The sequence below is a fragment of the Siphateles boraxobius genome, unplaced genomic scaffold (assembly GCF_051911475.1).
Source record: "Siphateles boraxobius isolate OS27281-9 unplaced genomic scaffold, OSU_SipBor_1 77, whole genome shotgun sequence".
Lineage (NCBI taxonomy): Eukaryota > Metazoa > Chordata > Actinopteri > Cypriniformes > Leuciscidae > Siphateles > Siphateles boraxobius.
The window spans coordinates 20175448-20198531 of record NW_027509205.1 but is presented as its reverse complement, the minus strand read 5'-3'; the positions used below and the strand labels follow the sequence as shown (position 1 = coordinate 20198531).

Here is a 23084-nt window from a genome sequence, read left to right as displayed (position 1 = left end):
AAATATGTTTTCAAAAGCATCACTTTCATCAAATTTTATGTGACATAATTTCCATTAGGCAACTGACTCAATACTTATGTGCCAGGGCTGAGCCCCGGAGAGCCCCGGCCCAATTTAACCACTGGGTTAAAGTATATCCCAGCAACCGCTCTAGCCAGTATTTTAAATCGAAGGAGACGTAGGTGTGTTATCCGAACATTAATGGCAAGAAAAGACCTTTATACTTGTGAGCGACACATATAAGGTGTTTCTCCCTCATATCTGCTTTAATGTCTTGATAAATGTGGGATTTCTTTGTTGGTTAGAATCCAGTATTCCCATAATACTTTAGTCTTTTATGAGTTAAATAAAGAACTCTGTCTCGTTTTCTGTGCAAACATACCGTGCCATCTTTAAAGAATGATCAACTGTTTCCATTGCAGTTTTTGTGAAATAATCCTTTTTCGAATTGCCTGAAAAACCACCTCATGCGAGCGTAAAAACGTTTCTGCGATATATATGGGAGTCTTTGGCGAAATTGATGTGTTTCCATGGCCGTATGTCCAATTCACAATTTCAATATGCACAATTTAAAGGGTAATGTAAACACGGCTAGTGAAGTCTGAGCAATGTAATGGCAATAGTCTTAGCAAGCACCACAAACCAAGAAAAATGAGATATTCTGACTTTTTCACCCCTATAGACACAGGCATGCCGGTCCCACTTAATCTCGCAGTCTGAAACAATGGCATTGTGAGAGTAAAATGACAGCTGGTGTGTTTATGGAGCGCAGAGGGGCTTTATCAGCAAACTCCCACCTCAAGAACACTGGGGATCTGATAACACCTCCCCCTAAATACACTTCAGAAAGCTCTTAAGCGACAGAGGAATGTGTCCAGGCTTTCTGAGAGGTGTTGAAGGACAAGTCCCGTCCTCGCCGATGGTCTTTGGGTTGATGACAGCAGGGGAACACTGAAGCTGTTAATCCCGAGATAGAGCTGCTCAATATTCTGTTTACACCTTTCAGCCACTCGTTTCCTCACGAACGACACACATGCAATCACAACAATGCAGAAAGACAACTATGCAATCTGATTTGTAGCTGAAGGTCTGATAAAATGATTATTTTCAACAGGTTATACATTCTCCCAGCCAATGACATTTTCTTATTTCTTTTACTTGCTCTGTCATTCATCAAGAGCTTTTACACTGCAAAAAAGATGTTCCTCCTCAGTGTTTTTGCTTTGTTTTCCAGTACAACCATCTAAACCAAGATACAGTTACTTGAGAGGCAAAATTACACAAGATATTAAGTCTTGTTTTCTGAAAAATGTATCAAAATTAAGTGACTTTACGAGAAAAAAAGTAAGAAAAATAAACTTGTTTTTCACTTTAAATTAAGTTTATATTTCTTTATTAGTGTATATTTTTGTTTTAAGCATAAACTCTTAATTTTCTTTCTTGTAACTTGATTTAAGAATGTCTAGATATATTTACTGGAAACATATGCAGTGCAAATATCAAATCTTCTTAGAACTGTTAAATGCTATATAGATAATCAATTAATAATTCATGCACAAAGCGTCACATGTACACTAAGACACTTAGTATTCAATAATATCTTCAGTTTGACTCCAATGACACTTTGAGAGCTAAACTCGAAATTAATGATAACACTATTGTCTGCTATTATTTGTTTCATAATTGATGAATTTTGCAACATCGGCCCTGTTATTGGACTGAATTAATCAACGCTGAATAATGACACTATTATCTTCTGTAGAGGTCCTTTACAGCAGAATTGAATTGTGTTTGCATCACTAATCGTTAATTTCCCGTTTATCACTATAAAGCTGCTTTGAAACAATCTCTATTGTATAAAGCACTATACTTAAAGAGGACTTGACATGCGAAAGTATTTAAACTTCTAACCCTTAGTATGAGCAAAAATAATAGTGATGAAAGCTGCAGATATAAACCAGCAAATGGCAGACAATCCTGTTTCTCATAGTTCTGGAGGCTATTGTAGATGAGGGCAAAAGGTCAGGGATAATTTTATCACTTGACATTCCTTACAACAATGGTTACAGCATTTGAACGGACAGGAGGAGATGCCCTCCCTGCCCCGCAGAGACCCGCACACGGGCACAGGCCGTTCCCACACCCACCCAATCTGAGTTACAGGAAAAACAAGAAGAGAACATCAGCTCACACGGAGATGGTATAACTTTAAGTGATAGAATCGAAATGTATGATTTTATTTAATGGCCCTGGCCATGAGTAATCACTGTCCCAAATGTGTAGTGAACCAGTGCCCAAATTTATCTACACAAAATACTGATTCGAGAGCTCAGGAGCTGATTGAGACGCAGCCTTTGTTTCTTATCAGAAGTCACAAATCTCTTTGTGATTATTGGATGGGAGGCACGTTACAAATAATGTTTGGTGTATGGAAAAACTGCAGACCTGACAACCATTCATAGGGTCAAATAGAGCCTGGTTTAACCTCGCTATTTTTAAATGTTAATGCGTTATTGTGTCGTTAACTTTGCAGCCCTTAATCCAACACAAGAGAGATTGTCTTCACACACCGTATGAGTTGCAGTTTTTCCACCTCCTTTTGATTGACAGGATATAATCGGACCTGATCATTGCTTTTTAATTTAATTAATTGCTTTCATGGCTGATACATAATATAAAATTGATAGATAATATATAATTTTTAATTTCTTTTTCATTTAATTTATATATATATATATATATATATATATATATATATATATATATATATATAAATGTATATCAATGCCCTTTTCATCATGCTGAGTTGTTGGCTGAAGTGTGTTTGGCTTAGAAAAGGTGTTACTGATGCTGTAATGAGAGTCTATATTTAGAAACAGAATAGACTGACATCAAACCATCTTTTCCAGTAATATTCCCAGGCCTGGTGTGTGCAATAGTGTCGATCGACAGGAACATTTTAAAGACCAGCGAGGGGACTCGGGATCGGAGGTGTGCGTTTATGAAGACTGGCAGGATGGTATAACCTTAAATGTTCTCTGAGGGATTCCTCATGTATTAAACACCAAGCTCTCCTGACCAAACTAACCGCCAGCTCATAAACCTCATAAACCCTGCTGGATCACAAGCAATCTGTTCACAGTATCTCTGAGAGCAGAAAACCAGCAGCAGGGAAGGGGTCGAGCAAACCCTCTTCACATTTCATTTAGTGAGGTTTATGCTTTAAACATAATGACATAACATTTTCCTTGTCCAGTCTACCTTGGCACGTCCTCTCATTGGTAAGAAGTTTGTATCCTTTCTTGCAGCTGCACTCGAAGCTGCCCACCGTGTTTCTACACACATGGTCACACCCTCCGTTGTTCATGCGGCATTCGTCAATGTCTGAGAGAGAGAGAGAGAGAGAGAGAGAGAGAGAGAGAGAGAGAGAGAGAGAGAGAGAGAGAGAGGAATGAACACTGGGTAGTTTGAGCAAATACACATGCACAGGATTAGTACCGTTGCTTTCAGTTTACCATGATTCAAACCAGGAGGAGAGGATGAATGAGAAAATAATAAAAAGGTAAAAGGGGTGATTGACCGCAAATATGCGAGATTTGTCTGGGCTTAAACTATCAGCTCACTGTTTGAATCCGGAAAAAAAAGAAAAAAGAAAAAAAAGAAATAATAATACATATAATATATATATTTTTTTTTACTTTCCTCCTTTAAACAAAATACAAAATTGAAAACCTTATAACACACTTTACAATAAGGTCTCATTTGTTAACATTAGTTAATGCATTAGCTATTCAAAAATAATATATTAATACATGTTAATGCATTAGCTAGGAATATTTTTAAAGCATTTATTAATCTTTGTTAACATTAGTTAATAAAAATCTAATTGTTCGTTCATGTTAACTAATATTGTTACCTAATGTTAATCAATGAAACCTTAGTGTAAAGAATTCAAATATTTAAGAAAAAAAAGTCTCCCAACTCTCAATTAATTTCACCTAGGAATTCACCTTGACCGCAGACTGTTTGTGATTTCGTAAAAAGCAGACTATGATATTTACACAGTTATTGAAGTGGACTGAATCAACACTGAACTGACTCGAGGTGAATAAAAATAATGACACAATTGTCTTTTTACAGCTGCTTTACAGCAGAATTTAAATGTATCTCATATTTGATGAAGTTTGCAAAATAATTCTGTTATTTTCCTATTTATCACAATGAAGCTATTTGAAACAATCTGTTATGTTATATAAAGCTCTGTATAAATACTGTGCTATAAAAACATGCCTTAAATATTGCTACCATATTGCTAATTTTGCTTCACCGACCATACAATTTACCAGAGAAATGCACTTTATTTTCTGAAGTAACATATTAAAGTCCAAATAAGTTTGCGATATTTAAACAGTTGCACAGCCACTTTTCCTCAGTATTTTTGTCTTGTTTTCCAGTACAAACATCGAAACATTCTTTAATTTAGATACATTTACTTGAAAAGTGACTTTATGCTTAAAACATAAAAAATCTGCCAATGGAGTCAGAATAATTAACTAGATTCCCCTTTAAATGAAGTGGTAACTCTTTACAATTTAAATTTGTGCTGGAAAACGAGACATAAATACTGTTCATGAGCTAAACTTTACAGTTTGAGCGATGGGACTCTAAGAAAAGAAGTGAAAAAATGAGGGAAGAGAGGAGGATCAGGCTGAAAATGGACGAAGATGAGCTCTATTGTGCCGGACACACGTGTGCTGGAACACAAGACCTCATGGGGTTCGAACAGGATCGCGTCTCCTCTGGTCTGTTCTCTCAGAGTCTGGGATCAGTATATCATCAGGCTTTGATTGAGCTGGTCTGGATGTTTCTGATTACAGCTGAATCATCGGAGTAAATGAGGCGTTCATCTCAGAGAGAGGCTGCATCATCTGGATGAAATAACTGCTCCTCCGCTCGTGTCTTCTTGTGCCAGTGCTGTCTGGGGATGTTTTCCTTTGTTTCTTCTACGGCAGAACTAATAAAACTCAATGTTCTTTTATCGGTCTTGTTAGCGTAACGTTATGAGCGCTCGAGGCGACGCAGGCTCCCAGTCTTGGCCGAAACAACCCGCAAGTCTCCACTTCCAGTTTGCTCTTCGCCTCTTTTATTGTCCGTTAAACTCTTTTGTGTTCATCAGGCACTTATTGATTTTCTTAAGTATTCATTCAATCATATAGACTTTTTTTGCGCTCAAGAGCGAGAGGTATGTTTAAGGAAATTTCATCTTGGTGGCTAAAAATTTCGCCAATTCAGAGATTTCATTTGTAGCCTTGCGCTCAGAGATTTACAACAAGGTTTCATTTGTTTCATTTATATTAGTTAACATGAACTAACAAAGAATAAATACTTCTAAAGCATTAATGTTAATTTCAATATTTACTACAACATCAAAAGTTATCTCTGTTAATATTATTTAATGGATCTGATAGACGGATAGACAGACAGGCCAATAGACGGATGGATGGATAAAATGCCAAGCGATAAATCTCTTTTTTGATATACTAAATATTTTTGCAAATAAAGGCGATAAGAAATTTTAGCTCTCACTGAAACCTCGAAATCTGTCTCCACATAAAATCTGTTCTGATTGGCTGTGATTTGATCATTTTCTCTTTAAAGCACAGAAGGACAGAAGAGTGACGTGATGCATGTAACTTCTAACCAGGCAGGATTAGATGGATCTTTCAGAGGAGTGGATGATCTCAGTGTGTGTGTTCGTACCTTTGCAGGTCTTGCGGTCCGGCTGTAATGTGAATCCCACCGGACAACTGCATCGCACTCCGGTCACAGCGTCATGACACGTGCTGTCGCAGCCTCCGTTATTGACTGCGCACGTCTCTGAAAACACACACACACACACACACACACACACACACACACACACACACACACACACACACACACACACACACACACACACACACAGACACACACACACACACACACAGCAACAGTCAGGACAGGAACCACGCAACATGTGTGTGTACATCAAACTTCACAGAGTTCCCATTTTCCAGACTCTGAACAGCTTTTGGTGAGTTAGTCATAAACGCAGCACATGCAAGTGAGCGGCAAACGCCTGTGTGTTGAGTGTAAGAGCGTCACCTAATGGCAGGGTTAGAGCTCAGCATTGGGCATAAGCATCTGTTAAGCAGCATTTTAATACTTCACAATGACCATGACGCTTGAAGCATTACAAATTTACATAAACTTGAACTTTGCTCAACTTTGTTGCATTACCAAAAGTCATTTTGGGAACGCCTCTGTGTGTGTGCGTCATGAAGCACGTATGGAATCAGTCCAATGGAGAGATGGAACGTCATAGGCGTGTGACGTCATCGACCAGGAAACTATAAAGCACCCCCAAAACACAAGCGCGACAGCTTCTGATAGGCCTGAAGGAAGCGCTAACGGGCATGCTGGGAGTATGGCAGAACGATGCAGCGTCTCGTTCCCTATCAGGGAACTAGGGTTACATACGTAACCGAGACGTTCCCTCTCAAGGGAACTCGAGCTGCGTCAAGCTGTGGGAACGCCAATACCCACGTCGCCATAGGAGCAAATGACCGTCATGTGGGAACTAGCGCACAGAGGACGAGAGCACCTGCGCCCAAGGAGTGGAACTTAAGTCCAATTCATAGAACTTAACAAATGTATGCGGTGAGGACCACACAGCCGTATCACAAACATCACTTAGCGATACTCCTGACAACGATGCTTTAGAAGCAGCCATACTCCTAGTAGAGTGGGCTCGTACAGCCAAAGGTGAAGACTGACCAGCCGACTCATAAGCAAGTGAGATGGCCTCAACCACCCACTTGCACATTCTCCGTTTAGACGTGGGACACCCTTTCCTGGGTGGACCAAAGCACACAAATAACTGTTCTGATTTCCTCCACAGGGCAGCTCTGTGGACGTAAGCGTCTAACGCCCTAACTGGGCAGAGAAGGTTACGTTTCTCCTGATCTGATGACACAAAAGGAGGAGGATAGAAAGCCTGCAGCACTGTAGGTCTAACAGCATTAGTAGGGACCTTAGGGACATAACCTGGTCTAGGGTATAGAAAAGCCTTAACCATACCAGGCGAAAACTCCAGGCACGAGGGTGCAACCGACAGGGCCTGCAAATCTCCGATTCTCTTAAGTGAGGAGATTGCAAGCAGCAAAAGAGTTTTATACGTGAGAAATTTCTCAGAAACTTCCTCAATAGGTTCAAAAGGGGGCCAAAGAAAGGCCCTCTAGTACAATGGCCAAATCCCAAGTCGGCACCCTTGTACGAACTGCAGGCCTCAGCCTCAAAGTGCAACAAAGGAAGCGAGTTATAAGTGGGTGTCTCCCAAGAGAAACTCCACTGAAAGGGACATGGAAAGCAGCTAGTGCCGCCACATACACCTTTAGTGTGGAGGGGGATAACCCTGCAGAGAAACGCTCCTCCAAAAACTCCAGCACTGCACCCACTGGGCCGTTAACTGGGTCCTGCCGGTGTTCTGCACACCAAGAAGTGAAAAGTTTCCACTTCAGGGCATATAACTTCCTCGTGGACGGAGCTCTGGAGTGAAGGATGGTCTCAACAACCTCAGTTGAGAGACCAGATTCTATGAGCTGGGCCCCCTCAGAGGCCAAGCCCACAGTTTCCACAACTCTGGGCGGGGATGAAATATCGTACCGCCCTCCTGAGAGAGTAGATCCCTCCTGATCGGAATCTCCAAGGGAGAGCCGTCCAGAAGAGATATTAGGTCCGCGAACCATACTCGGGCCGGCCAGAACGGGGCTACTAGAAGTAGGCTGACCCCGTCCCGGCGAACCCTCTCCAGAACTCCTGGTAGCAGAGCAACCGGGGGAAAAGCATACAGACGTGACCTCAGCCCCGGCTGTACCAGAGCGTCCAACCCCAGAGGGGCTGGCTGACTGATGGAGAACCACAGATGACAGTGCGTTGTCTCCTTGGAAGCGAATAGGTCCACCTCGGCGCGACCGAAACTCAACCAAAGGAGCTCCACCACCTCGGGGTGGAGCCTCCATTCCCCCGGCATCGGCCCCTGCCTCGACAGGGAGTCTGCTACCACATTCAAATAACCAGGAAGATACATAGCTCTCAGAGACCGTAACTTCCCCTGGGACCACAGGAGGATCTGACGGGCCAACTTGTAGAGTGGACGCGACCGCAGGCCCCCCTGATGATTTATATACGAGACCACCGACATGTTGTCTGACTGAACTAACACATGATGACCTCTGAGGTCTGCTAGGAAGTGTTTCAAAGCTTGGAACACCGCCAACATCTCTAGACAATTTATATGCCATGATAGATGGTGGTCCTGCCACAGACCTTGGGCTGGACGACCACTCATGACCGCCCCCACCCTGTGAGGGAAGCATCCGTCGTTAGCGTTACGCGACGACAAAGAGCCCCCAACACAGGCCCCTTGGATAGGAACCAGGTTTCTTTCCACATGACCAGAGCACGTGGCAGCGCCGCGTGACTTTGATTGTGCGGAGGGGATTTCCCCTCGGGGAGAATCCCTTGGTCCGGAGCCACCACTGCAGTGGTCTCATGTACAACAGGTCGCAAGGTATAACGTTGGACGCTGCTGCCATCAGACCCAACAGTCTCTAAAACTGTTTTACAGTGAGTTGCTGGCCTAGCTTTACTTGTTTCATAGCTGAAAGAATCGAAGCGATGCGGGTCGGAGAAAGTCGCACCCGCATCGAGATCGAATACCAAACGACACCCAGAAAAGTGGTCTTCTGAGAAGGAGATAATACACTTTTCTTTGCGTTCAGCCTCAACCCCAACTTTCTCATATGAGCGAGAACAACATCTCGATGCTGAACCGCCATCTGCTCTGTCTGAGCTAAAATCAACCAATCGTCGATGTAATTGAGGATACGAATGCCCTGAAACCTCAGGGGCGCTAAAGCTGCATCCATGCATTTCGTGAAAGTGCGGGGAGATAAAGCTAGGCCAAATGGAAGAACCTTGTACTGGTACGCCTCGCCCCCGAAGGCGAACCTCAGGAACTTCCTGTGTTGTGGAAGGATGGAAATATGGAAGTACGCGTCCTTCAGATCTATCGTGACAAACCAGTCCTCGGATCTGATTTGTGACACGATCTGCTTGATAGTGAGCATATTGAATTTTAGCTTCCCTACCGAGCGATTCAACAGGCGCAGATCTAAAATTGGACGCAACCCCCCCATCCTTCTTTGGAACGATGAAATATCGGCTGTAAAAACCTGACTCCAACCTGGGAGGAGGAACCCGTTCTATAGCCCCCTTTTAGAAGGAGCGCTTTCACCTCTTGTTCCATTACCAGAGCCTGCTCGGGGCCCACCACTGTGGGCGGAACCCTCTGAATTTTGGTGGACGACACCTGAATTGGATAGCATAACCCTTTTTTACTGTGTGCAGAACCCACTGAGATATTTTTGGAAGGCTTTTCCACTCTGCCAGAAATACTACTAAGGGTACCAGTCTCTCGAGACTGGCCTCTGGTGTAACTTGAGCAGCAAACACAGCGCCCTGTAACGGCGCACCGGAAGGGAATGACTGGCTTAACTGCTCTGAGACCCTCCTCAGAGGGGGCGAGCGTCCCTCGGAAAAGCGCTCGCTGGGACCGTCTGTGCTCCGGCATGAAGGGGGGGTTGGCAGAACGGGCCCCTGAGGGCACCGAAGAAGAGCGGGCACCGTGTAATGCGGTGAACACCTCTCTCCCACGGCAGGGACCGCCAGTGGCGTCAGGACTTCCTCTTTGCCGAAGCCTTCTTAGCCATAATAACTGTCCTCAGATCAGTTTTGCCAGAAGACTTCGGCTGAGAGTGCCGCGTCTGGTCCCACTGTTTGGAAGGGGGAGCGCAAGACGCGACACTCTGCTTCTGTTGCGCCCTACGTGAGGAGCTGACTGACGGCCTGGACTGTTCCCGCCCAGCAGTACCGGGGACATGAATTTTAAGAGGCATAAATTTCTGAAACGCTGCCGACTGTTTCTTCTCTTCCTGAAATCTATCTATGACAGTATTGACAGAATCACCAAAAAGACCATGAGGAGAGAGCGGAGCGCCCAAAAGAAAAGCTTTGTCTTTTTCTTTCATACCAGAGATTTAACCATAGATGCCTCTCTGCGGCCACCAAGGCTGCCATAGTACGGCCCATTAGCTTGGCCGACTCCTTGGTGGCGCGCAGAGATAAATTTGCAGCCTGACGTAGTTCTCTTGAGTGTCGCTCACATCCTTTAATAAGTCAGCCTGGTATGCCTGCAAGATGGACATCGTGTGCAGGCACGCCGAGGCTTGACCGGCCGTCGAATACGCCTTACCCACTAAAGCTGACGTACTTCTAAGAGGCTTAGAGGGTAAAAGTGGTGCTTTAAAAGAAGATGCAGCTTCAGCAGAAAGATGACTAGCAAGCGCCTCTTCTGCTTTGGGCATCGCCCCATAACCATGAGATTTAGCCCCCACAATGTTTGAATAAGTGGAAGTTTGAGGGCTAAAAACACGATAAGAGACCGGCTTTTTCCACGATCTCGAAACCTCTGTATGGAGATCAGGGAAGAAGGGCAAGCACCGGCGTGGAGGTTGAGAACGGGAAGGCAAAAATCTTTCATCTAATTTAGATTTTTCTCTAGACTCCTGCATAATAACTGGCCACTCAATGCTTAATTTAGAAACAGCACGAGTGAGCACCTCCATAAGCTCCTCACTTTCGGGAGAGCGAGATGGCGAATCATCGACATCTCCCGCATCCAGACTAACAACATCCAGATCCTCAGAACTGGATAGTTGCAGTACTGGGGCCTCAGTTCGGGGGGAAGAAACCGCAGAGCGTGCTTCCGAACCCGAGACTGAGGCACTGGATCTAACAGGTAAGGGCTGAGATAGGTCAGAGCCCGTCTCAAGCCCCGCTGTTAGATCCATCTGCGATCCCCACGAATGACGTCGCCGCTCAGCCTCGGCATAAGCAGGACCCCAATCCGTGGGGATCGCGAACCGAGCCACTCTCCTCAAAGAGTGATCGGCGGGAGCGGAGCGTTGTAAGAGGCAAACGCTCGCAATGCTCACAATCAGCCCCCTCGAGAGCTGACTGGGCATGCTGCACTCCCAATATATATATATATATATATATATATAGTTTTTTGAAATAGTGAAACTCCTGCTTAGTGACAGACAAAAACACTTGAGGCAGATCCAGATATAGCGCTTACTGAAGGCAAAGAAGCTGTTGCGCTTGTGTTTTGGGGGTGCTTTATAGTTTCCTGGTCGATGACGTCACCCGCCTATGACGTTCCGTCTCTCCATTGGACTGGTTCCATACGTGCTTCATGACGCACACACGCAGAGGCGTTCCCACGGCTTGACACAGGTTGAGTTCCCTTGAAAGGGAACTCATATTACCATACTGAATTTCAGCTCTTCCTCAGCACTTGATACACAGTGATACGAACAATAACGATACTGTATCTTTAATCGTACTGTCTGTTTTACTATACGTTTGAAACTTTGCAGACCTTTTACCTTCACAAACAGATATATTACACACTACATGAAAGGTAATATCTGAGAAAGCATTATCGGGCACTTTAAATAATCCGGCACTTTATTATTATAATCTTATTATACATTTATTTTATTTGTTCCTTTCAGTGTTTGGGATAGTCAATAAAAACAGTTATAATATATGTACAACTAAAAAAAGCAAACAATGTTAATCTATTGTATAGTGATGTAAATAAAAAAACAAACAAATAAATAAATTTAAAAATCAACAAAATGTTTTCTCGCTTTACACTGCTCTCTTCAAAATCGAAGCACAATAACTGTCATGAATAAGGGGTTATCACAAAGCTCTGCTGGCATTCAGAAGAACAATGTTATAATAGAGAGAGAGATGGAGAGATATATATGCTGGCTGTGTGTGCCAGTGTGCAGGCCTTTGTCACAACATGTCTCTAAAACGCTTAAGAGATTCGCTTACTGCATCAATCTCTGATTATAAGGTTTGACATCTTTGGCTTTTGAGAGCTGAAAAATGCTCACACACAAAACCTCCTCTTTGTGTGGGTAAATTCTACCACCTGAAAAGATTTGATTCAGCTGTGCGAGTGGATATAAATATAATCTTTTGATAGAGGAGATGATAAGCGGTGTCTGATGCGCTGGCAGACTCTGTAAGACACCTGTGAGGTTACTGAAGCAGGCTTTCCACTAAACGCTAATGATCCGTGCAGTGAGCAGAGCATCTGCAATGTTAACCATAAAACCAAAACATCATGGTTACTGATGTAACCCTCGTTCCCTGATGGAGGGAACGGAGACGTTATGTCGAAGACTTATAAATGGGGTCTCACTTGGGAGCGGCAATCTCTGACTTGTAGAAAAATTATGTTTTATTAACAAAGTCCGGGAGAAGCACATTCAGATAATTAACCTAATTATCATGGGAGGAGCTCATCCAGTCAACTCAATTAGCATCAGGAGATATATATACAGCACATTTACCACTGTTATATGATAGTTTTCCAGCATCACTCCACCACCCAATCTCCTCTCTTACTAATCCCAACCTGGAATGGGGGAAATACTCTTCGGGCCAAAATCCGAGCAAAACACCACGCCAAATATTTATATCCTTTGTTCTTTTTAATTATCAATCAATCAATCAACTTTTATTTGTTAAGCACATTTAAAAACAACACGAGTTGGCCAAAGTGCTGTACAGATTTAAAAATTACTCAAACACTCAAACAATACTCACACAAAACACTGGGTTAATATCCTACCCTGACCAGTATACTAAAACCTAGGGGCAATTGTAGGCCATAGCGTATAGGTGTGTTTTCAGCATAGATTTAAAGCATTCTAACGAGTCACTGGCTCTGATATGCCAAGGAAGACTGTTCCAAAGACGCGGGGCTGCCACAGAAAATGCACGGTCTCCTTTGGTTTTTAACCTTGATTTGGGAACATGTAGGAGCAAATTCTGGGATGATCTCAGGGGTCGAGAAGAAAAGTGATGCTGTCTCTGTATCAGGTGTACTACATATTCCGGAGCCAGACCATGCAGACCTTTAAAAACCATGGACAGAACTTTATATTGGACTCTAAATTCAACTGGAAGCCAGTGCAACGAGGCCAATACTGGAGAAATCCTAGACCATTTTCTTGTGCCAGTCAATAGTCTGGCTGCAGCATTTTGCACCAGCTGCAGCCTCGACAACAATTTCCTAGATAGTCCTAAATATAATGAGTTGCAGTAATCCAATCTGGATGAAATAAAAGCATGAATGACAGATTCCATGTCCTTAAATGACAAGATGCTCTTTAATTTGGCAATGCTCCGTAGTTGATAAAAACTACTTTTGACCACAGCATTAACCTGTTTGTCAAATTTTAGCTCTGAATCAAAAATTACACCAAGGTTCCTTGCCTGGGTGTTCACATTAATGGCTAAAGGATCAAGATGTAAAGTAAGTTCTTTAGCTAATTTAGGTGGGCCAAAAATCAGCACTTCCGATTTTGACTCATTGAGCTGCAGAAAATTATCAGCCAACCATGCTCTTATCTCATTCAAACACTCAGACATAGTAGTAATGTTAGAATCAACACTGCATTTCATGGGCACATATAACTGGATATCATCTGCGTAGCAATGATAAGAAACATTATATTTTTGGCAGATTGATCCAAGGGGAAGCATATACAGGGAAAATAAAACAGGACCAAGGCATGAGCCCTGAGGGACACCTGAAGAAACTTGGTGAGAAGACGATATAGAGTTTCCAAGCTCCACTGCAAAAGATCTTCCATCAAAATAGGATGTGAACCACTTAAACGCGAGCCCCCTAATCCCACCCCTCTCCCTCAAACGGTCAAGAAGGACTCCATGATCCACAGTATCAAAAGCCGCGCTAAGGTCAAGAAGAACTAACACCACACAGTTCCCCGAGTCTACAGACCACAGCAAATCATTTGTTACCTTAAGAAGCGCAGTTTCAGTGCTGTGTTGAGACCTAAAACCAGATTGAAATATATCAAAAATTTTATTTTCTCTTAAAAAGGCTGAGAGTTGATTAAGAACAACCTTCTCCAATAACTTAGCCAGAAAGGGCAATTTGGAAATTGGACGGTAATTATTTAATGCTGTCGGGTCTAAACTTGGTTTTTTTAAAAGAGGCTGCACCAAAGCATGCTTAAAATAAGAGGGAACCACACCCTCTGCGAGACTCTGATTCACCACAGACATGATCGTAGACCCCACCTCATCCCATACCTGAATTAACAAACGTGGTGGGACCACATCAAGCGAGCAATATGAAGGCTTAAGGTGTTTCATGACTTCTAGTAGATTAGTTAGTGACACCGGCTCAAACATCCCTAACTGAGCAGTAGTACAGGGGTCCAGCTGGACCAGAGGTGAGGCTGGGTTTAACGCCAATCTATGTATATTTGATCTAACAGCAGCGATTTTATCCACAAAAAAGTTTGCAAAGTTCTCACAAGCTCTCAAAGTGTTATCAACGACAACTGGGCTAACCGTGTTCAGGACTGTATTTATTACTCTAAATAACACTCTTGGACAGTGTAGATTTTGGGAGATTAAAGCTGAAAAGTATTGTGATTTGGTGGATTTTACAAACTGCTGATAGGTGATCATAGAGTCTCTGAGTATCTCAAATGAGACTTGGAGTTTATCTTTTTTCCATCTTCTTTCAGCCTGTCTCCATTTTTGCCTGAGAGCTCGACTCTCCGCATTAAGCCAGGGCTGAGCTACCTTTTTAGGTTTTACCTTTGTAAACGGGGCTGTTGAGTCCAGAATACCATTACAATTCAAGTTAAAACTTGCCATCAGCCTATCTGTCCCCTGACAAGATGGAGACAAATCCATGACACCCAGCTGGGTATAAGACTTAAACGCCTCAGAAAACTCAAAGGCAGTCCGAGCATTAATAGGCCTAACCCTATGAACAGCTGGTTCACAACTTCTAGTGGGCTTGGTAAAAAACATATTAAAATTAATAATATAATGATCTGAGTACCCAATGTTCTCTATAACGGGCTCACCCACTGGAACCCCCCAGGACAAAACTAAATCTAAAGTGTGGCCTTGTAAGTGAGTGGACCCCACTACAGACTGAGTCAGGTTAAAAGAATCTAGCACAGTTACAAAATCTTGCACTAAAGGCCTATCAGGGCAACACATATGAATATTAAAATCACCCAATATAACAAGGCTGTCACAGCATGTGGACATAAATGATAAAAATTCAGAAAATTCCTGAATAAAGACTTTGTTGTATTTAGGAGGTCTGTATAAAAGTGCAAAAGTAACTGACCTAGTCAAGTCCACCTTAAATACTTGCACCTCAAAACTAGCGAAGTTCGTCGTTAAGACCGGCGTGCATTTAAAACAATTCCTAAACATGGTAGTAAGCCCCCCTCCCCGACCCCGACCCCCAATCCTCGGAGAGTTTAGAAAAGTAAAGTCACAAGGAGAGGCTTCAGCAAGGGCATCCCGCTCCCCTTCACCAAGCCAGGTCTCAGTCATAAACAGAAAATCCAGTCCTTGTGATGAAATCAGATCATTAATTAAAAATGTTTTGTTTCTAATAGATCTAATATTTAACAAAGCCATCTTCACATTTAAGTCAGCAGATTCCTCCTCTCGCATTGTTACAGGAGGTATATACTAGGGATGGGAATTGATAAGATTTTATCAATATCAATGCCACTAACGATTCTGCTTATCGATCCGATTCTTTAACGATTCTCTTATCGATTCCTGATAGCACTGTGTGGGAAAAAGTAGTCTTTTTCGGGGGGGGAAACAAGTCGTTTTAATGCTTACACTTGACTAAGCAAACTGTACTTTTTATGTAATTTCTGTAATAAATGGAACCTTATTGTAAAGTGTTACCGATTAGTTATACGCCGATTAAACGTCCCGTGAGTTCAGTGTTGGAAAGATCAGTTGTTTTAACCATTCATTAAAACGAATCGGTTCAAATGAGTCATTAGTTCGCGAATTGGACGTGTCATTATCGGACGTGTGCGCGTTGTGTGATTATCCCGCCAGTTGGGACATCCCACAAGATGTGTGTCATCACAGAAAACATTTCATCACTGGATCGTTTTTTTTCGTTTATTTGAAGTGTGATTATGTCAGCTGAATGTGCGGAAGACTTTTCAGAGAAGATAAGGCAACGTATTTTAGCACAATTCACACCCAGCGGCAATTCAGGAAAAACAAATCTCCGAATGCTCCACATAAAACTTTAGTCTCCCTACCTTACCATCGTGTCGTTTATTTTGATTAATATGTGCGAGGGAGAGAGGAAGACAGCGCTTAGTTTTGAGACGGTGAAGCCTACTTTCGCCTTGCTCCGAAGAGAGAGAGTGCGTGCGCGCGACCGGGGCTCTCTCTCTCTCTCTCTCTCTCTCTCTCTGCTCGTTCAGTTTAACATGCACCCTGTCACAAGCGCAGCGGTTCATCTACATTACCAGAGAGAGACAATTTTACTCACTGATCAAATAAGACTTTGCAGGACAAAGATTATCTTTGGACGCGGTGCTATGGTGCTTGATAAAGGACAAAAGGGACAGTTGTGAGTTCACGGTCTGTACATACTATGGCTGACTCAGAGCAGGAGCATCGATAAGAGGACTCGTTAACGTCGAGGGCATACAATATCGATGGATCGTAAAATTTAGAACCGGTTCTCGAGTGGAACCGGTTTAGATTCCCATCCCTAGTATATACTTCAAGTGCCGAAGGTTTTCACGGTTACTCCCCCTCTTCGTAGGGTGTCGACGAATCGTTCTATAACCAGATAACGCTTCCCGGGAAAAAGGGACAACTGCAACCAAAACAGAGTACCTTTCCTCCTGAAGTCGCGGTGAGGGACACTGAAACAAGGGTCCGACTTCGTACACCACCGAGTTTGCGTGTCCATCCAAAGCAGCCGCAAAAGCACGAGCTCGCGCTGTCCTCTGCATTACCAGCACCCCTCCTCGTTTACCCCGTTTCCTGCTGCGTTTCCTTCGGTAGCGAAAGCAGTCCATAAGCCCACACATATCCACCGATGCACACACCAAGAACGGAGGGTTGCATGACTTTTGGTCTTCTGAGTGGTCGGCTAAGTGCAAACAGGGAGCCCCGGCCACAGTTTTTCGAAGACCTAATAGGAACTCGCGTTCATATACGCGAAGCGGACTGGCTCGTTGCACAAACAATAGTAGACACGGGACAAGCACATAAAAAACATATGACACAAACAGCAGCAGACGGCATGCCGGACTACACACAGGCGCCATCTTTCAACAGATTGGAATGTCTGTTGAAAGATGGAATAATTATCACACAATTATATGTAAGTGTGAACTTATGAAACAGTCAATGAAATTGGAGATTTGAATTTGCATGCCAAGCCACTCCCCCATACATACGGGCATATAAGATGGCGGCACGCATCCACTCATTCAGGTTTATGCTGAGGAGCAGAGACAGGGATCTCTGCCATTCAGAGATGGTTCAGGGTTGTGGCAGGAGGGACGTAACATCTCCGTTCCCTTCTTCAGGGAACAAGGGTTACATCAGTAACTAAGATGTTAGTGCGAAGAATGGCAAATGGGTGTAGCGTGCCCTTTTGGCAACTGCTCTCATATAGTCGTAACATACCCAGCATCCCACGTAAGCCCAAAGAATAATAGTCCTCCATGCCAACAGGATGGAAGGGACAAGGCTTACCATGGAGATGGTCGTATCAGCTGTTCCTTTTACATGTTGTTTCATGGAAGGAGTGCTTCAGTTCTCAGTTCCCTTTTTTTCAGCCATGACCAGTGTTATTAATGCTGGGAAAGCATACCTAGTCTAATGGAGAGGGAAGCTACGGATGCCATTTTTTTACTATTAAAATGTTTAAATGTTCGCCGGTTCCCGCCTCCTTCTTCTCATAACAACATACTTTCATTACATTACTGTAATCAGTTTTACCATAAAATGAATGAAAATTATTTTTCCCAAGGTTTATTTCTCCATTCTGTCACCTGATGGAGTTTTGGTTTGGTTACACTGTCACCTTTTTCAATTGGGGACATTTAATTTAATATTAAACAATATTATTGATCTTCCTGCATTGACGCCATTATATGAGAACTGGACTGAGCTGGACAATGACATCACGGTTTTCTCCAGAGCTGCTATTTATATAAATTAACTAAATTAATAACTTTTTTTACAACAAAAATGAACTGAACTTACTTAAGCTGGACTGTGGCGCTATTTTCTTCTAGAAACAAACTTTGTTGCACTATTTTCCTGTTTTCTCTGTAAAGCTGCTTTGAAACAATTGGTATTGTAAAAAGTGCCATATAAATAAAGGTGACTATTAAAACAGCTCATAATGACATGCATTTTATGACCTTATTCTTATTCATGTTCTAAAAACAGTTAAAATAAAAAACAAATGATCATTTTTTATTTTATTTCATTTTATAACAGACAAAAAAACGAACAAACCAATCAACCAACTAATATTATTTATTTATTTTCCAGACACAGCTCTCTAGAACTTACCCCGCACTCAGAAGAGGAATAGCAAAGTTGTCAGGTCCACTCCAGCATTATAGTGGCACATTTTTCATGGGCAAGCACCATTCACATAGTCTTGAGCAAAATATAAAGCTCTAGTTTTAGAACCAGAGTAGACCTCATCCAGATATAACTACCATTCCACCTATGCTGTTGCTTTTAAAAGGAGTCTTTAAAAAAGTATTTCGCCAAAGATATCAGGCTCCTCTCATAGGAGAGGGCTACAAATAAACTGTGTTAAGAGCTTCTTTTCAGACTTCAACCATGCACTTCAATCATCAAGCATCTAACACCTTCCTCGTGCAATATAGACAAAACAGTAGCTTTTGAGGATTTTGAGGCACCTGTGTGTGCTGAGACCTATTCAAAACCCTTTCACTCGTGTCAGAATACATACATAAACGACTTTGCTTTTGATGCATCGCAACACTCAGGAATCTTCTGAATACAGCCATCATTTCCATAAACTCTCTCTATTCGGCACTCTTTGAGAGGAGTTCACTGTTAAGAGTCTTCATGTTAAGAGAAAGCACACTCATTAACTAGTGCCCAGCAGGCAGGTTGCTATGTATAAAATCACCTCCAAGGAAAGTTCAGGGAGAAGAATTTTCTGCCGAGGCAATATTCGAGATTGCACTCCGTAAATTGCAATTAGGTCATTTAATGTTTTCCCCAGGGATCCGATAATCTCATATGTCCTCGCTTCTGCCATTCTGACTACTGAAACTTTAACCAAAAAAAAGACAGCTGACAGTACATTTTGCAAGTGTATTTTGTGAAATAATGCATATAATTCATAGACTCTAGTGGCATATTAGTACCACTATGGCAATTGCAAAGTTCAACTAATGTCCTTTTACGAAGTCTTGATTTTGTTTTTGGCCTCTACTAGAATAAGCTTTAATGCTAGAATGAAAAATGTAAATGTAAAAAAACCATTATTTTTTCCATAATTTCCATTGTTGCAGCTCTTCTCTTCCCAGTCTGTCAGTAACGCTCTGTTTAGTTCCTGTCTCTATGAAGCCCTTCCTTCTGAAAAGCCCACTGTGCTCTGATTGGTCAGCTGCACCGGTGTGTTGTGATTGGTCAAGCACTTCGAGTGTGTTTGGGAAATGTCCCGCCCCTTTCCATAAACAAGAGTTTCAACACACTGCTAACTAACTCAAGATGGGACAGGGCTTAGGCCAGGAAAGTTACTGCTGTTCCACAAGACCACTGGGAAAGTGTTCTCTTTCGTTGGAAAGGAATACGCTGCGGAAGCAACATCATGCCGGAAGGGAGGTACCATGTGGAGAATACACATATGGACTGGGCGGATGACCGGGCAAGTACAACATATGGAATGTCACTGGGGTGGCTCCAGCCTATGACAGGGGGGAGACTCAAGCGGACAGTGACGGCAGAGCTTGCACAGGCTCACAGCTGGGAGCAGTACCGTGTAAGAATACACAAATGGGATCACCGTAGGGATCACAACATATGGACCCAGCCTAACACAGGTTCTACCAGTGCATACTAGAATGAAAAATGTATGCACTATGATAATCCTGGCTTCGGGGATTCCGCCATGTCCGTTGCCGAAGGGTATGGAGGAACTCGACAGGGTTCGGCTGATAAGGGGAACTCTACTGGAGCAAGAATTGCACACGAATCCAGTCTATAGGAGGGGAATGGCGCAGCAAGCCGACACTTCGAACCGGGCTTACAGAGAAACTGGCTCCATGTGAAGGGAGCCCACGGGAAGCAGCAGTTCGACACATAGGCTAGTTTTCTAGCGAACGTGATAGGTGTCGCAAATCTTGGGAAAAAAACAAGATGAAGGCAACCACATGTAGTTGGCCAACCTCTGCTTGGAAACAGCCTTCCCTTCTGCTGGTCTCCGTAACAGACAAGAGCTGGTCTGAGGTCCAGGCTTTGCATTCTAAGCACATATAACCGCAATGGAGCACATGGACAGAGAAAAGCCAGGGCTGGGTCTTCCTCCTCCGGGGCAGCGCTTGCAGGCTTACCACCTGGGCCCATAGGAGAGGTAGGAACCTTGGGCACATATCCAGGCCGGGTTTCAGATTTTTATGAGAGTTAGCTAGCCCGAATTCCAGGGCCGATTCGTTGACCAAAAATGCATGCAAATCCCTACCCTTTAGATAGAGACCAAGCAACCAGGAGAACTGTTTCTCTAAAAACAGGATTTTTACCTCACTGCCTGCAGGACTCAAGGGAGGTCTCTGCAGTGCGGTAGCCCCAGAGACAAGTCCCAAGAGGGTAAAGAGGGGGCGCAAGGTGGATTCAATCTCCTTGCTCCCCTCAGGAACCTGACGATCAAGACATGCTTCTCACGGATTTGGTATCCAGTGCATCATGATGTGCGTCAATAAAGAGGCAACATACATTTTGTGTTGGAAGAGATAGCCTCACTCCAACCCATCTTGGAGGAAGAAAGCACTGAAGTGACCGAACACCTTCGGGATCTCCTCATGGAGAGAAGACTCAGTTCACCGAATAGGTTCCACTTCTAAGGGGGAGAATGCCTCAATTTGAGAGGGTGCTCTCACAGAAGTGATGGTCTCTACAGAATAAAAATTCTTCGGACTCGGCCGTGAAGTCAGTGCTGAAGTGGTCTTCATATGTGTCTACCATATGCCCCTGGACCCTCTGAAGAGTTTCAGTGGGACCCTTTCTCACTTCTATACAGCACTAACCATCCATACACTCTTTTTCAGAGATGCGGATGGCCTGTGGTGCGGAAGGATAGATTTCTGTAGTACATGTCTCTCAGGTCGAACGCTGCAGACCAATCTTGGAGACGGAGCATTTGAAAATGCATATCTGTGTAACAAATTGAACGGAGGCTTTTGAAAAAGGGCCCGTCTCAATTAACACAGGACTTTACGTTTGCCACCTGGATTGGCAGCGTCTGACACAGGCTGGGCGAACTGCCTGCAGCTGGCTCCACGCTGAGGCCTGGATGGAGGCTACTGCGTAGGCCCAGCAGGAGCAGGAGCGGCAGCAGGGAGACACCCTCGGTGACGAGTAGGCGGAGGAACTGCCACCGGCGGCGGGGTGGAGGCAGCAGCGGGCCAACGGGGCAGGATGTCCCAGACATGGCCTCCGTCTGCACTTGGGCGAAAGAGAACTGTTGGGCACAGTTCTCCACCACGTCGCCGAACAGCCCAACGTGGGAAATTGGCGAGTCCAGGAACCGAACCTTGTCCGCATTCGCTATATCATCCAGGCTGAGCCAACAATGGTGCTCCTGGACCACTAAAGGGGACATCGCCGAACCGATCGCACATGCCACAACGCTAATGCCTCGGAGGGCGAGGTCGGCTGCAGTCCGGAGCTCACCTACGAGCGCACGGCCTGGGCTACCCTCTTGCATGTCCATGAGTGCTTGGCCTGATAAACCTGTAGCAATGTCATGGCATGCAAAGAGGAGGTGGCTTACCCACAGGCTTTGTAAGCTCTACCCGTCGGAACGGAAGAGAACTCACAGGCCTTGGGGGAAGACGAGGATCCTCCGTCCAAAAGGCAGCGGTTGCCGGACACAGGTGCACCTGTCTCGACGACAGACCGCTCCACTGGAGGGATAGCCTCGTAAACCACCACTGCTCCTCCATCAAGGATAGTGAGGGGGGAGGAGCTACTCAGGCCGTTTCTGCCAGAGAAAGGTGCCATCCACGACCTGGTAAGTTCTTCATGCACTTTGGGAAAGAAAGGCACTGGGGCGGCGAGGTGAGAACGAGCACGGCCCGTCCGAGATACCAATCATCCAACCGAAACTGTTCGGGACACGGTGGAGGATTCCACTCGAGTCCGACAGCCTTGGTGGCACGTTTCAGCATAGCTGACATTTCTGGATCTGGCTCGGGCAATGTTACACTCCCAGGGGGAAATAACGCAGCCGAGTCATCATTTCCAGAGGTCAGCTCACCCTCTGATGCTGCAATCGGCATCCTGTCCTCTGTCCTTCCCGAATTAAATGGCTGGTCGGTCCATTACAGAAGAACCAGCGCGGTCAACGGGGGCTCCACTGGCTGCGGTGTGATAGAGGAGAGAGGGGCCCACAGGAATTGGTTACAACGGGGAAGCCTCACTATGATCTTTTGATCACCCATCCTACACGGCTCCATAGTGGGGCATGGTAATGGGGACTCCACCTTCACGCATGAAGGCGAGTCTCGATCTCAACACCGCGATAATCTACAAAAGCTGCTTCAGCGTGCTGAATATATAAATATATATATATTTTATTTTTTATATATATATATATATATATATATATATATATTATTTTTTTATTTTTTTAAAACGTGATGCAACCATTGTGACCGTCAGAGGGGGACAGGGAACGACCGCATCCAGTAACGATCGGATGGAATGACATCTTGAAAAAGACGCAAACGCACCCGTGTTGCTCTTCCAGGAAATGGGACCCATCACCAGTGACGGAGCACACAGGGCAA

General features: G+C 44.0%; 1 protein-coding gene across 7 annotated transcripts in view; it reads right to left on the bottom strand.

Annotated features, from left to right (window-relative positions):
• The window catches only part of scube3 (signal peptide, CUB domain, EGF-like 3), a 167101-nt gene that overhangs the window by 39835 nt on the left and 104182 nt on the right, over positions 1-23084 (bottom strand). For 4 of the 7 annotated variants that reach the window (XM_077218590.1, XM_077218589.1, XM_077218593.1 and 1 more), the window contains 2 exons: positions 5761-5877; positions 3262-3384 (listed from right to left, as the gene is read on the bottom strand). In XM_077218590.1, the coding sequence (XP_077074705.1) occupies positions 3262-3384; positions 5761-5877 (240 nt within the window). The remainder of the gene's footprint in view (positions 1-3261; positions 3385-5760; positions 5878-23084) is intronic. The other 3 variants (XM_077218591.1, XM_077218596.1, XM_077218592.1) reach the window with 1 other exon arrangement.